General features: G+C 37.9%; 3 protein-coding genes across 5 annotated transcripts; 1 reads left to right on the top strand and 2 right to left on the bottom strand.

The window, feature by feature from the left end:
• Positions 1-198: 198 nt before the first annotated feature.
• LOC103342201 (Duplicated homeodomain-like superfamily protein) lies at positions 199-1980 on the bottom strand. Its single transcript, XM_008245806.2, has 2 exons — positions 1279-1980; positions 199-1010 (listed from the first exon to the last, which is right to left on the bottom strand). The coding sequence occupies exons 1-2, from the start codon at positions 1698-1700 to the stop codon at positions 509-511; spliced, it is 924 nt and encodes a 307-aa protein (XP_008244028.1). The 5' UTR covers positions 1701-1980; the 3' UTR covers positions 199-508.
• A 2088-nt stretch (positions 1981-4068) lies between these two features.
• LOC103342202 (polarity axis stabilization protein) lies at positions 4069-8635 on the bottom strand. 3 transcript variants are annotated; one of them, XM_008245808.2, is made up of 5 exons: positions 8149-8635; positions 6018-7783; positions 5699-5891; positions 4464-4832; positions 4069-4365 (listed from the first exon to the last, which is right to left on the bottom strand). In XM_008245808.2, the coding sequence occupies exons 2-4, from the start codon at positions 7625-7627 to the stop codon at positions 4611-4613; spliced, it is 2025 nt and encodes a 674-aa protein (XP_008244030.2). In that variant the 5' UTR covers positions 7628-7783; positions 8149-8635; the 3' UTR covers positions 4069-4365; positions 4464-4610. The 3 variants fall into 3 exon arrangements, with proteins under 3 accessions (XP_008244030.2, XP_008244029.2, XP_088912073.1); XM_008245807.2 differs by having other exon boundaries at positions 6018-7805; positions 8149-8616; XM_089055947.1 differs by having other exon boundaries at positions 6018-7602; positions 8149-8611.
• A 2395-nt stretch (positions 8636-11030) lies between these two features.
• LOC103342274 (protein FAR1-RELATED SEQUENCE 5-like) lies at positions 11031-13489 on the top strand. The gene is made up of 2 exons (XM_008245883.2): positions 11031-11249; positions 11643-13489. Exon 2 carries the CDS (start codon positions 11657-11659, stop codon positions 12665-12667), a length of 1011 nt encoding a protein of 336 aa, XP_008244105.2. The 5' UTR covers positions 11031-11249; positions 11643-11656; the 3' UTR covers positions 12668-13489.
• The last annotated feature ends 2180 nt before the right edge of the window (positions 13490-15669 follow it).

The following is a 15669-nucleotide window of genomic DNA, read 5'->3' as shown; positions in this document are numbered from 1 at the left end:
TCTCTCTCTCTCTCTCTCTCTCTCTCTCTCTCTCTCTCTTGCCCTTTGACGTTTTTTTCTTAAACAGATCTAGACGGAAAACAATGGTTAGATTGCATATCCAGCAGCTTGCTGTTACAAATGCGTTTAACACCTATATTTTTTCTACACTTCCAACCCTAAACACAAATGCAGTCGATGCATGTAAGCAGAATTCGATTGCATGCGAAACAAAAGGGGGCAGCCATTTATTGATTTCACATGTTCCTACAAAAACGCGGATGGCATTTATGAACATCATCTCTGCTCTCATATATACAACGAGAAATGCAACTTCAAATTTGGAATGTTTTATGAAATAAAACATGATCAATCAATACTGCTACAGAAATAAATGTGGTGGATCCATGTCTCGTGATTTCTTCTCTGCCCTGCTCTCTGCTTTCTGCTGTGTATTATATTATTCCCTTTTTAAATCCACTTGAGACCTGAAACTCTAACAATAAAGGAAAGAAAAGTGGTGGTGTTGTTATTGGTGCATTGTTGGATGTGCCATTGGGTAAGCAACTGGCACAACATATGGAGGATGTGTATGGGGATGGTGCCCTGGAGGAAGCATGACTGGAGTGCCCACAGCGGATCCCATATGATGCCCTGGAGGAGCTGAAACTGGGTGCCCCATTGGTGCTCCATACATTCCTAAACCTGCCATGTGTGGCTGGTGAGCCCTGTGCTTCGCCGACTGTGGTCCTACTCCTATGGTGGTGGCACCGGCCGCGGCGGCACTTGGCGCATATGTATTGGTCTGTTGCCCTGTAATTGGTGGCTGATGCGATGACACATCTCCATTGTTCACACTGGTAATGTCATGGATGCTTGATCTCCTCCTGTCTCTGTTCATGGAGTTCAAGCGGATGAAGTATTTTTGTGCGTGGCTAGCCACTTGGGTTGGAGTTCTGGAAATCACAAAGTTCCTTGAAATGCTTCTCCAATCTCCCTTGCCAAATTTCTCAAGACCAAGTAGAAATAACCTGAAAATAAAAACCCACAATTCAGCCACTGTCAAGTGTCTCCACATAAAATCAAATACGAAAAAAACTTTCATTGCCACATGGGTTTTTGTTTATGAATCTGACTTGACCTAATTCCAATTTATAGGCAAGGGAAAAGCTCCCGTCTCACCCAAAGCTTTTCAATTTAATAATAATAATTAAAAAAAGGCTTCGGATTGCCTAGGAAAAAGTAATAAAGATTGAGTCTTTAGATATGATATGATGAACAAGCAATATATGAAAGTACCTGTGTTCTTCTTCAGTCCAAGGAATTCCCTTCTTTCTCTCTTGGTCTGACCTTGATCCTCCTTTGCCTCCATGGCCGGACGTGTCATGAGCCAAGGCTGAAAACCCACCTCCATGACCACAATTCAATCTCTTATCCGGAGCAGAAGCTCCAGAAGAAGCACGAGCAGCAGTGTCCTTACTGGATGAGGTAGCTTCCTCTGCTGCTGCATAGTTAGGCAGAGGTGTATGTCCAGCCTCAATTGCACTTACATCATCCACTAGCATTTGGTAGTGTTGCTTCAACTCTTCCATGCTCTTGCTTGGAACCAATTCAGCAAGCTTCTCCCACTGCTCTTCTGATTCTTCATCGATCCAATGCATGGCAATTGCGTTCTCAAAAGCTTTGTCTTCCTCTTTGTTCCAAACACTGGCACTTGACATGGTTGTTATTGGTCTTGCTGTTGGAGTGTACGTTTGATTAATCTGCAAATAGGGTGGTTCTTTAAATAAAATAAAAAAGACTCTTAGCCTAGAGAGTTTGAAGAAAATGGTGAAAATGCTAACAAGTTGGATTCACTTTCTGTTTAATGGGTTTGTTTGTATCGGAAAAGAGGAGGGGGGGTGCGTAGGATTAGGAGGGGAGGGGGACAGGAGAGAGAAGGTGTGTGTGTGTAGGATAAGGAGAGAAGTTGTCAAATTATCAATTGAGAAAGAGGACCACTTTAGAATTGAAGGGATGGGTTCTTTGTCATCTAGGAAACTTGAGCAAAAAATCTCTTGCTCTCCTCTCTCCTCTCTCTGTCTCTGTATCACTAGCTGCTGGCGAGGAGAGACATTGGCAATCATGGAGGGAGTGAAATTTGGGTACTTTTGGAGGCCCATGGAAATTTTCAAACCAGCAGCATCACACATGCAACCTCACTGCTCATGAACCATGTTGAATATTTATGGCAATTCCAAATTTCCTAACTCGTTACTGTTCCAAAATTATAGTACCTTTTCACAGAAGTCTCATATAAGATAACAATACAAATCCTGCGTTTGCCTTTTGACTTTCAGGTACAACTCCCCCTTTTAAACTTCAAAGTTTCCTATTTAATTACTTTATAATAGTAGCTTGAACTGAAACTGAGAAGAAAAGCAATTCATTTGAGACTCAAAGATATGAAAATTGCTTTGGAGCACAACTTTCTTTTGTGTTCAATTCTTTCTTCACTGGGACCCGTGAGTGCAACCCATCAACGATTTACTATTGCACTTGCACAAGAGGTTTTTGTTGTGGCAGCAGAATGAAGTAAAAAAAAGTAGTGTGACTTTTTTCTGAAAAGAAATAGGCTGCACTTTTTATTTTCTCTGGTGAATTTGGTAAAAGTTGGTCCGCAGAGAAAGATTCTCTGTCTATATCTCCGAGACGTGGCCAATTCTCCATTTCAAGTTCTCGCAAAAATGCCGCCCACAGATACTTCCAAGCATGGAAAGCAATATCATATAAATCTAGACGAGCATTATTGGCAAATTTACTGGTATGATTCAACCCAGCATGTTCTTGTGTTTTCCACACTCTCAGATTGTTTCTTTATACAAATGTATCAGCATCACAATACAGTTGATCATGATTCATCAAATATGTATGGTTCTTTCTCTTTTTAATCTCTGCTAAAAGAATTTGTGCGTTTTGAAAGACAGATTGAATTAGAGAATACTTCTTTTATTCTATAATAGCCCCGGTCTCATGCAATGTCTCTTTGTTGTCCTTATAGTGCTTTTTTAAGGCAAAAGGGGCTGAATTAGAATAGAAATCGTGAAAAAGGGCTATTTTAACTAATTTCACAAAAAAAAAAAAACCAACACTGGCTTATTAGTGTAATGTTTTGTGCAACTTCAGAAGAAAACAAAAGAAATAGTTAGAATATGTTTTTTGTGAAATTTAGAATGATGTAATGTAACGACTGTGTGGTTTAGGCCAGATATAGCTTTCAATATGGATGAGAATTGAATCTTGTCCTAACCATCTTATCAGTCATCTTAACCATTCTTCATTGATGAAGGGTTTGTGGCTCTGACAAAAGAGATAAAAACCCAACCCACTAATCCACTAATCCGCTAATGATGGATGGATAATAAGATAGATTATATATTCGATTAAAACTTAACTTTAGGCATGCAATTCCAAGAGGTGATGACATGTTGTTGGGAGTCAACAAATATTATGTAGTGGAGGAGCAGATGATGAGGACCCAGCATGTGATTTGTGACGACTATACAAACAATGGAATCTAAGAAATCTTTTAGATTTTAAGGGTAGACAATTATGAACAAATGTCACGTTCAACAGTCAATTCTTGCTCAGTAAATTGACATGTATAATAAACGGGTTACGGTTGAATTGTGGTCCTCCAATTTACCACAACTTTTGCTTTCCTCTTTCCCTTTCCCTTTCACAAAGAATCTTTAACCAAAACTTACTGGCCATGCTCGGTCAGAATTCTAATTTACTGTGGTAAAAGAGCTAGATACTTTCTTCATGCCCTAAGCAGCTGCCCAGCCACCTTCAAGGCCCCCACAATTATTCTCCAATCCAATCCAAGGGGTCATTTTCCACAGAGCTGAAATGCCATCTTCGGTCCATCTTGAAAGATAGGGCCGGTGCTCCTCCTCCATTTTGGCATTATATGCCTGCCGTGGAAGAAAAGGGCTCAGGTTTTCCTCTAACATATTGGTCATTTGCACCACAAGAAGAAAAAAAAAATTAATAAAAACCCTCACATTCGTAAGGGTTAAACAAAATGAAAAAATTACACACCAAAACAAAACAATAACTCGATCTTTCACTTTCTGAAAGGGAGGGGGCTGAAGTCGATATTGAATTTATGTGAACTACAAGTGGGAGGTTGTGCCCAGAGTCATTTCTACACAGTAGTAGCTTACACATTGTTTGGAATAAAAGTAATTTGAATCTTCAACTTCCAATAAAAAGTCAAGTACTGAGTTCCCATGATTTATAAACGACCCAAACTGTATGAAGGTTGAAAAGTTGACAAATCATCTCACGTGTACTGGGAAACGGATCACTCATTCATTTGACAATACTTTGATTCTGGCACATCTGTTTTTATAAAGGAAGAAAGCAAGTTACAAAGAAAAGAAATGGAAAGCTTTAGACATAACCAGCAAGTAAATAAGCACCAAGTATAGATCAATTACCTGGTAGAAAAATGGATCTCGAAGTCGGCTAAGTAATCTCAGACCAGAAACAAAAGGAAGCTACAAAATAATCACAAGTGCCGTCCTTTAACAGCACAAGAAGATTGTTGATATCAGAGGCAACTGATTCCCAGCCATTTTTGCACACTACCTTGGTGAAGTTGACGACACAACCCCAACTTGTATAAGCGGGCGCCCAGGAAGTTTTGGATGTTCAGGAGCTCCTTTTAGAAGAGCTGCCCTTTGTGGATTGAAAAGTAGAAGTTGCTGCATGTCCTTGGGAAGTACATTGAAAACTGCCTGCAGATCTCCCTTTAGTTTTTGGCAAGTTGCACCAGAGTCTGTAGAAGCCCTTCCAGATTGGTCCAGCTGAGAATTGAATAATATTGGAAAAATCAATATAATACATCTTTCTTCATCTAATTAATATCCATAGACCCAAAAAAAACATGAAAATTAGCATTTCAGTTGAAATTAAGTTCTATTCTACTACGCCTTCTGCTTTGGGTACAGAATGTAAAATATCTTGATGTTATTCTGTTTTGGGTACTCCTCATTTCTCACTGCTATTAAAAGCTTACATGTACAACAGGACTCTTGCACCAGATTTTCCTGGGAGAAGCATTGGCAGATAGAATTTTCTCTGATATAATGCTATTGCTACTTGTGTTGCATCCATTAAATTTGATGCCACTGCCACTAAAAAGATAACTTTGTTGCTACTTCTGTGGTCACTAAGTGGCAAGGGAAATAGATTCACAGGTATAAATGGTCCAAATATCAGGGCACAAAACAGACGCATTAAGAATAGGGTTAGTCAGTGATGTCCTGATCATTCTTGCTTCGAGTTTACACCAGTCTTACGCAGTTACATCAGCAGGAGATATACCACTATCCAGTCAAAACATCATTGAAAGTGCAAACCAATCCCACACCAAAATTCTCCCAAGACCAGATTCCTACAAGAGATACCGTGTGACAAAATAAATAACATCTAGTAGCCTTGTAAACCAAACATCCAGGAACACTTGAACAATTCCACCTTTTGACCTCTCTCATAAAGATATCAGAGTCATCTTAGTAAGTTAAAATAAATCTGAAATTTATCCTAAAAGTGGTTCCAGATGGACCATCACTAAGATATTAGCAGATATAGCATGCTTTATCCTGAATACTTTTTTGTTTTGGGCGGAAGGTACATTGATAGAAGATACCATACTTAGTGGGGACATTACCTGTATTTCTTCAAGAATATGTCTCTCAATAGCATTGAAGGAATCAACAATTTCTAGTTCAGACATTTTAGATATTAACTGTTGTATGTCAGTCTTCATTCTCGCCTGCCTCCACAGTCTATGTTGTTCCTGTTCAGCAACGGCACGCCTTCTTTGAAACCATGGTGTAAAGTTTGGCCCTTCTAGAAATCGCCTAAACAAACAGGAAACACAAACTGATGGTTACCATAGGTAAAGATAACCCCAAAAAGACACAAGACTGGCAATGGTTGGTTAGGAGTTCTAGTACATGAAAATTATGGAATTTAACATTTATTACCGGTATAAGTCCAGCCAATTAGATCTCATTCGCTTTGATACAAACTTCCCAGGTCCTCTTGCTGATAAACTTCCCAGAAATTCATCAGCATTAAAAGGAATGAGAGGAGGAGGGTCTACAAAAGGAGAAGATCCTTCTGACGGTGTTCTAGTCCTAAAATATGGGCCAAAAGGTGCCAAAAAGTTGGTGGTGAGCTCCAGGAAATGCCGGCGCAATATCTCATTGTTAACAACTGACATTGATTCCTCAACCCTTGGTGACATCCCAGCATCTATTAGCCTATTTAAGATAGAAGTGTCAGGCTTAGTTGTTGCAGAGTAAGTGCTCCAAATGGCTTCCTTATGTTCCGTCATGAGACAAAGAGGACCATCTCTCCTCAACTTCACAGCATTCAATAAATTTGAAGGAGAGAACTTCTTCAAGGAAAGCTGTTGAAAACCAAATCCTTCTGGTATACGAGAAATTCTTCCAGTAGAGGACCTAGTTGCAAGGGGAAGCCGGTTTGTATTAGGAGCAGGGCTTCCAACTGAAATAACGTGGGGCATATTACGAAGGGATTTAAGGAAAAACAGGTTAGTTACACCCAAAATCATAGGTGGAAAGGTGTCTCCTTCTTGAAGGGAGTTGAGGTGGGCAAATTCAGGGTCATGGATGGTGAAATAAGGTCTAAAATCCACACTGCAAAGTAGAGGTGCAACTAAACTCACAAGACCAGCCACAGCCTCACTGCATTGTGGAGGAGTTGGAGCTATGATAAGCATGGGCTCACCAATAAGTAACAACTCCCACAAAACCCAAAGCTGTAATAACAGACCCCTGAAGATGCCAAACAGATCTGAGTCATGAAAAAGACCTTGTGGGACTGACTGGTTATTAGGAAGGAAAGGAGCCATAGAGGATGCAGACTCTTCAAACAACATTCCATTTTCTGAGGGCAAGCTATGTGCAGGTGGCAAGTTCACTTTCAGTGCAGCATTCCCAATAGGAAGTTCCATAAGCTTACCAGGTACAGGAGAAGGCCACATTGAAACATAAGCTGCGATATGCTCAAGAGCTTTCCTTCCAATGTCAAAATACAGAGGACCCATGATTTGTAACAAAGGTCTAAATACACTAGAGTAAGGACTGTGCGACAAAATGACCACAGACTTCTGCTCCCCACCTCGTTTTAACCTCTCATCATGTCTCTGTCTATTAAAAACATATCCATACATGTATCTTGAATCATTAGAATTGTTGTTACTTTTTGACCTTCTAAGGACTTTTACGGCTGGGGACTTGGGAGTTAACTTCTTATCAATTTCAGTCATCTCAGTCATGGATGCGTCAATTTGAGAACTTCCCCGCCTTCGAAACCGGAAAAAGAATATACAATCATGGATGCTTGAGCGGTTCTGATGCTGGGAAACGGAATCTGGGAATGAACTGAAGGCAACTTCAAGCTCCTCATCTTGTGTAAGACAACCAGGTGGGTAGCACTCTTCAATGAGCTGACCTTGTTCAAGATCGAACCTGATAATACAAAAGGCCACAACCCATTGCTGCAAAGATTCTGGATCAAGCTTTGGACTAAGTTCTGACTTCACTGAAAATGAAGGAGAACGACTCATTTCCAGTAAAATCAAAGCGGGATTTTATTGATTAAAAGGCCACTCCCCATCATCTTTAGCAACCATTTCCACTACAAAATCACTGATGTTTTCATTCGTAGAAAAGCTAATGCCAAACCTTCACAGTTGAAGTTTTGTGATTTTCTTCGCTCAAACCTTGCAAAGAGTAAACCAGAGCCTACAAGTTATATCCCAGAAGAGTTCATTAACTTCCAGATAAGGAAATTTGAGTTGGGGGATTACAGTTTTCCTTCACAATAGTTGAGCATACAATGAAAAACAAAAAGAAGTTGCATTTTCATTTTTTCATCAATTGGGATTCCTGGGCCCAGTTGAATCTAAGTTATCTTATTGCTTACTTCAGGTGAAATTATCACATAACAACACCAACCATCTATTATTTTCTTCCATTTCCCAGTAACTAAACAGAGCGCCAAGAAAAAGCACAGTGAAATTCTACACAACAATCAGAAATTAAAATTCAGAAAAAGATCTATGTAAATGGGTTGCTGGAACTTTACCTGAATCAAGAAACCCTGAACCAAATTTTTGCCGAACCAATCTGGATCAGCGAAAGAAAGACACCGAATTGGCCCAAAACAAATGGAACTCGGTCAGAAATCGAAGAAGTTCAACAAAGCACTGGAGATTGTGGACGGGTTGGTGGCCTGAACGTAATGGCCTCAATGTAAATTGCAGGAATTATAGGGTGCCTTCGCAGAGCATCCAAATCGTTTTCTTTCTTCTCTTTTTTGTGTTGCTGAGGCGGAGTATCCAAATTGAACAAGTTCGCACTTTTGATTAGTTGTAACAAAATTTCAGGGAGGGTCGCTATCGATTCAGACCGCAATGCGGAAAGTATCTGACGCTTTTGTTTCAAAACCCCCATCATCAATGCCTCATCATCTGTATGTATCTATCTGGTAAATAATTGTATTTACTGTACCGTTTTCCTTTTTGGTCCCTGCGGTGGTGCGGTTACCTCATAATCATATGCTGCTATAATTGCTTTTATTTTTTGGTTGGAATTTATTTTTCATTTTCATCCTTTCTTCTCTGCTTTAGATGTTTTGTTAAAATCTGTTTTTTTTTCTCTTCTTCTCTGCCGTAGGATGAGTTTTGCTATTTATTTCTAATTCTAAGTAAGGGCTGAGTAACCCAACGGGAGACATATCAATCTAATGGGCTTGAGGTGGGTAGGCCAAGCTTCAGCTACGGAATATTTAAGACTTGTGATTGGTCTGGGGCAAGAATTTGTAATGGGCTAGCATAGAATTTCATAGCCGTGCGAATGACTCCCATAAAGGCCTCTGACCCAAAAAAGAAAAAGGGCTAACCATAAAAGACACCACACAGATTTTGGGTAATTCTCAATATGGACCTAGGATATCAATTTTATCAATTTACACCCTTATGTTTGCAACATCATGCAATTTCATCCTTCCGTTAAATTGACCATGTGGTCAATCTTTAAATGCTGATGTGTCTACTATGGGACCCACTTACTAACCTACCAGTTACTAAAAATTTATGTTATTGTTCACGGCTACTGTGCACAGCAAAACAATATCCAAGCGACATCGGAGTTTCTTCTAACCGTTGTCTTCCTCAAGAGCCAACCACCGTAGCCACCATGCGTGACATGAGCTATCCCACCAAGACCAGAATCTCTGACCGACAGGCCCAGTACCGCCGCCAGCCCCCGAAAACCAGCGTAGACGATGAATATGAAAATTTTCAGCCACTACCATTGTTGAATATACTACTTCAGGTCATCGTCTCATAATGCTAACAATGTCATTGAACCCATCGCTTGCACACACACACACACACACACACACACACACAAAACCAACATTCCAACTAAATCCCCTAAGTCGTCACCAACCACACCACCAAACCCTCTCTTCTCTTTCAACCCAGACCACCTCACAACCATCGCCTGCAAACAACTAGATCATCTCACAACCACTACGTGCAAACAACCCATTTTCCCCTTTCCCAAACCCATCGCACCTGAAACCATCCCTACACCAAGCCTCCTCCCTCTGAAACGCTAACCCCTCGAAACCTAGATTGTCTATGAGGAAACTATGCCTCCAGAGTTCAACCCATCTCAGGCGGTCAATGTCTACACTGAAGCGTGCAAGAGAGAGAAAAAGAATGAGAATGAGGAAGAAATGGCAGGTTAATGAGGTGAAGTTGAAGGGTGAAGATGAGCATGGGCGTCTGAAGGAGAAATAGGTGTTGAGAATGAAGGTGAGGATAGTGGAAGAGAATAAGAAGATGAGGAAGAATAAGGATGGGGTAGTGGCGATGCTAGGTTTGGAGTTGGTTGGTGACGGCTAGGGAGTTTGGTTGGAGTGTTGGGTTTTTTTTAAAAAAAAATTTGTTGTTTTAAATAATTGATTTTATTTCAGTTTAAAAATAAATAATTTTTTAATATTATTTGTTACATATTTTATTACATCTAAGCTAAAAAGGTGGACTCCGTGTTTGCCACATCATCCCTTAACAAAAGATTAAAAGGTCAAGTTCACGAACATATAAATTGATCGAATTTTAAAACACTAAAGAGTAAACTGACAAAATTAAAATCACGTGACAGATTTAAAGAATGGCTCCGAATCTTGAAGGAATAAAATAATATTAGCCCTTTAGTTTATTTATTTTTCTGTCCAAGCACATTATCCAACCAATAATTGGGGCTAATCAATGTGACTATCCCAATTACCTTGCTTAATCTGTCACGTTATTAATGTCCTTATTGAGAGATGTGAAGGCTAAGTGGGGTTTCCTTCCGTATATTAGTACACCACCAATATAGTGTGTGATGACTTTTTTGAACTGCTATTTATTAAAAATAGAAAGACAAAAAATAGTCGGCCAATTAACAAGAAACATAAGTTCTTTTTTTCATTAAGCTTCTCGGCACACTCTCAATTGGTCTTTTTACAGTTTTTATTTATTTTAATTAGCTAAATATATGGATATTTAAAACACTAAATTAATCATCAAGGTTTGGGTTTTACTTACCACCTAAATTAATCATGGTTTCAGTTCTAATTACTTTGGAGTAATACTATAATAGTACATTAACTGACCATATTGCAAACTATATTTCATCCGTTTGTTTTTATAGACATACAAGACATGTCTTGGGGGATAATTATTCAATGAATTATATCACACTAGATTTTTGGTGATTCCAATTGAATTATGAATTATGTAATGCTTCTTGGATCGATCGTACGTACGTGATTATGAAATATATATATATATATATATATATATTGCGAATTCCAGGTGTGTGGAGTGGATGCAGACTTCTATTTGTGACCATTAGATTCCTTGTACGTTGTCGATTTAAAACATCATTGAGAACTTCTATTCCTATCAAAGCTTTTTAGTCTTTTGGTAAGAACCAAAATTTCCCGCGCTTACACCTCCAATCTACTAACTTATGTTTCCTTCTTCTACCACAACACCTTCTCTTCCCTGTGCTTTCATTCATGGCAATATCACAGCTACACCTCTGGGTTATAATATTTTTATTTCTTCTTTTCAACACCTTCTCTTCTGTGTGCTCTCATCCATGGCAATATCATAGCTGCTCCTCCAGGTTAGAATATTTTTATTTCTTCTTCTTCTTCTTTTTTGTTTTATGATATATGGGTATTTTCCATTTTGCTTATACAAAGTTTTCTGATTTTCTTATGGCATGAGATTGTTTACTAATAAGATTTGGGTTTCGTTGGAAATCACGAATGTTGGAATCGGAAAAACAGAAAGCACTGATGTATGGGTTATATGGATTTGGCTACTAATTGGTCTTTGTTTTTGTATGGTTTTGGCTAAGTTATTCTATTTCGTTTTCTAGTTGAAAGTTTATCTAATTCAAGTTTCATATGCACTTATGAGTTTGCCTTTTGGTTTAAGCATTGCTACAGTATTCTTTGCTATTGTTTACCAATGTCCCATTGACCAATATTTTTGTTATTTTTTGCTTTAATAGATGAAACTTTAGAGATGGGAAGCCCACAAGAAGGACTCGGGACATATGAATTTATGGAAGATACTAATGAAAATAATTCAGATTTATTTTTCAATCCTCAAGTAGAAGATCAGCATTTACCAAAAATTGGTCAAGAGTTTGAATCACTTGAGGATGCCCATAACTTCTATAACAACTATGCAAAACAAGCAGGATTTAGTGTTCGAAGTTATTGTCAGCAAAGGAGTAAAACTTCTAATGAGATCTTGAAAAAGAATATGTGTTCCAAAGAAGTTTCTAATGGAAGTGAAAGGCGGCGAGGTGTAGTACGAAGTGGGTGTAAGAATAAGACTGCGTTTTTGAAGGTAAGAGAAGGAACAAAATACTTAATTTCCAACTTTGTGGAGGGCCATAATCATGCTTTGACAGCCCCTCAAATGGTACATTTGTTGAGATTGCATCGCAAAATTTCTGAAGTTAATAAAGCATTGGCACAACAATTTGGTGATGTTAATATCCCAACACATCAACAATTTAGTCTTCTTGAAGTACAAGCAGGAGGGATGCAAAACATTGGATATATAAACAAAGATTTATATAACTACGAAAGACAATTGCATAGAAAGATGAAGGGGCATGATGCACAAATGTTGAGTGAGCATTTAATTGGTGAGCAAGCAAAAAATGAATCTTTCTTTTTCATGATAGAGGCTGACGATGATGATAGGCTTAAACATTGTTTTTGGGCTGATCCAACATCTAGAAGAGCTTATAAGTTTTATGATGATGTGGTTGTATTTGATACCACTTACAATTATAATCGATATGGTATGGTATTTGCCCCATTGGTAGGGGTTAATAACCATGGTCAAACTATTCTTTTTGGTGGTGGTTTCTTGAGCAATGAGACCATTGAGTCTTTTCCTTGGTTGTTTGAGCAGTTTAAGAAAGCTATGCCTGCTAGTCCACCCAAAATAATTATTACATATCAAGATCCAGAGATGGGAAATGCTATTTGCACAAGCTTTAACAGGTGTGTTTCATAGATATTGCATTTGGCACATTTTGGATAAGTTTTCTCAAAAGATAAACACTTGCATTTATAAGGATGAAAATAGAGAACTTCAAAGTTGTGTGTGGGAATCAGACACAAAGGAAGAATTTGAGTCAAAGTGGATGGATGTGGTCCACAAAGGTAAACTAAATGATGATGAGTGGCTATCTTCAATCCATAGAATACGTTCAAGATGGGTGCCAACATATGTGAAATATATTTTTTCAGCAGGAATGTCAAGTAGCCAACGAGTAGGTTCATGCATTTTTCAAGCTCTATATTTCAAAAAGAAATTCTTTAATGGATTTCATACTACGGTTTAATAAAGTGCTTGCTCAGCGACGTCATGAAGAGATAATTGATGATCATGTTGATATCAATGAGCAGCCTATGTTGAAATCTCCATTGATAATGGAGAAGCAAATGGTTGTCATTTATACTCGTAAAATTTTCTACAAGTTTCAAAAAGATTTGTGGAAATGTCTGGCATGTGTACTTCAACTTGCAAGAGAGGATGACAATTTATGCTTTTATAAGGTAATGGAGAGGAAAAAAGATGGTAGCTTCAAGTTGAAGGTGCAAGAAGTTATGGTTGACAAAGTTGCAGATTTATGCTTCATGTATATGTAAGAAATTTGAATTTGAAGGAATCTTATGCAGGCATGTGTTGGCATACATGAAAATGAGACAAATTGAGTATTTTTCAAATAAATATATATATTAAAGAGGTGGACAAGAGCCACAAAATCTGATATAGTTGTGGAAGAGGGTGGAAGGCAAATAACTACTGAAAGTGGTGATAATTCATTATTAATGAGGCAAACAAGGATTGTCTAAACTTGCTTTTTATTTATGGTGCCTTGGTATTCAAGAGGGTATCTCAAGAGGCAAGTAAAGTTCTACTAGAAAGTTTTGAAGGTATGCAAGAAAAGATAAATTTTGTGGTGCGTAGTAGTAACAATATATGTGGAAATAATGAAAATGCAACTAGTAGTTATCTTTCACCACATTTAACGACCCTCTTCAAGTAAGTAAGGCAAAGGGCTGCGGTAAAAGATTGAAGGGAGCAAAAGAGAAAGCAATGAATAAGAGTAAACGTCATTGTCATGGGTGTGGACAAACAGGACATGACAGAAGAACTTGTACAACTCACATTAATCAGTACGACACTAAGTTGAATTTTTTATTTCGATGTATTCGATTATTTTATCTTAAATATATAATTTCTTGTTTCGTATGCAGGTCCTCTTTGTGCAAGGATGCAGAAAATATTTCACCCAATATCAATAATCCTTCTGTGAAGTAGTAGTCTATGCTGGTGGAAATTGAACTTTGAATGTAGTTGTGGCTGCCTTAGTTCATTATTGTTCAAGCTATAATTTTGTACGAAGCTGAAATTTTGTACTTGTACCCACAACGTCAATTATTGTTGTAGCTTCAATTCCTTTGTCTTGTAATGGAGTCTTGGGACCATCTATTTCAATCATTTATCTGTTTATATCTTTTCTAAACTTTTGAAGATATCCTGTATACAAACTTTGCAAATCATCCGAAGAAGGCATGACTCTTCGAATCATATCAGGAGATCATAGTTAGCTTCAATATCCCCATCTGCAAATGAAATATAGTTAGTAATTGTAAACATCAAGTAAATACAGAGTATAATTAAACAACAGATCAGCCAAGGGCATATAAAAAAATCACACCCAGCAGTACAACGGGAGCTTCTACAATGAGGAGTTAAAGTGAGGAGTTAAAGTGAGGAGACCGATCCGAGTCAAAACATTTAAAATATTTAATTCCCATGATTTCTTTACATTTGTTGATGGTGAAGATTTGACCCTCAAATAACCTCCTTACTTTAAAGCGCTCATTATATTTCCGACAGTACAACACCCCTCACCAAACTCAAAACAAAGTGAGCCAAGTTCATACGAAGACCAAGTACAACCCAAACCCAAATCAGCAAAGATATCCTTATAAAAAGAAAATCAACGTAGAGAAGAAGGGAAATGACGTATTGCATATACATAGTCAAAAATAGTAATGGATGAAAGCATTGAATGAAGTCACAGGGAAGAGAAAGTGTTGTGGTGGAAGAAGGAAACAGAGGTTAGTAGATTGGAGGTGTAAGCGTGGGAAATTTTGACTCTTACCAAAAGACTGAAAATCTCTTATAGGAATAGAAGTTTTCAATGATGTTTTAAATCTACAGCGTACAAAGAATCTAATGGTCACAAATGGAAGTCCGCATCTACTCTCCGCACACTTGGACTTCGCAATAGAGAAAGTCCATATATATATATATATATATATTGATTCTTGAAGCTCACTATTGGATATGGACATACTACTTGCAGTATCCAGCTATATTTGTCTCTCGTTGTCGTCCTCATGCCATAAATATAGCACTAGTTTTGGTTCATGATTAATTAGTCCCTCCATTGTCCGTGGTCCACGGTCCTTGTACTATGTATGTGTCCCATCCCATCCCATCTTCTTCGCCATTTCCATTTCCAATATTAATTAGGTGAATATTCTTTGAAGAATAATGTTACTCCTATCGTATTTTTATATCATCTTATGTGGCAGTTGAGGTGAATAGTCACATCAATTAAAATTATTTAATTTTTTTTTCTTTTATGATTTATTCCAGTATTTTTTTTTCTAATTGCCTTAATTAAAATACACTTCATTGATTTAATTAATGTGACATATAATATGGACGTGCCACATCATGTGATATAGAAATGTGAGATAAAAATGTGGCAAGTGTTACTCTAATTTGAAATCAGCCTAACATGCATAATGCCTGAAGCAGCTCCCTCCCTCCATGTTTTAAGATGAAAGCTCTCAATGAGAATACAGCTAGAGATCTTATTAATTAAGCAAGAAAAATGGATGTTGTTTTTGTTGTTTCCCTCTTTTTTTCAACAACTTGACTATCTATTTCCTCTTCCTTCAACTTACAAGGACGGTTGTGTTTTTTTATAT

The sequence above is a fragment of the Prunus mume genome, linkage group LG7 (assembly GCF_029339155.1).
Source record: "Prunus mume cultivar Tortuosa linkage group LG7, ASM2933915v1, whole genome shotgun sequence".
Taxonomy (NCBI): Eukaryota; Viridiplantae; Streptophyta; class Magnoliopsida; order Rosales; family Rosaceae; genus Prunus; species Prunus mume.
Note: the sequence above shows the minus strand (reverse complement) of the source record. Positions and strands in the feature narration are given on the sequence as shown.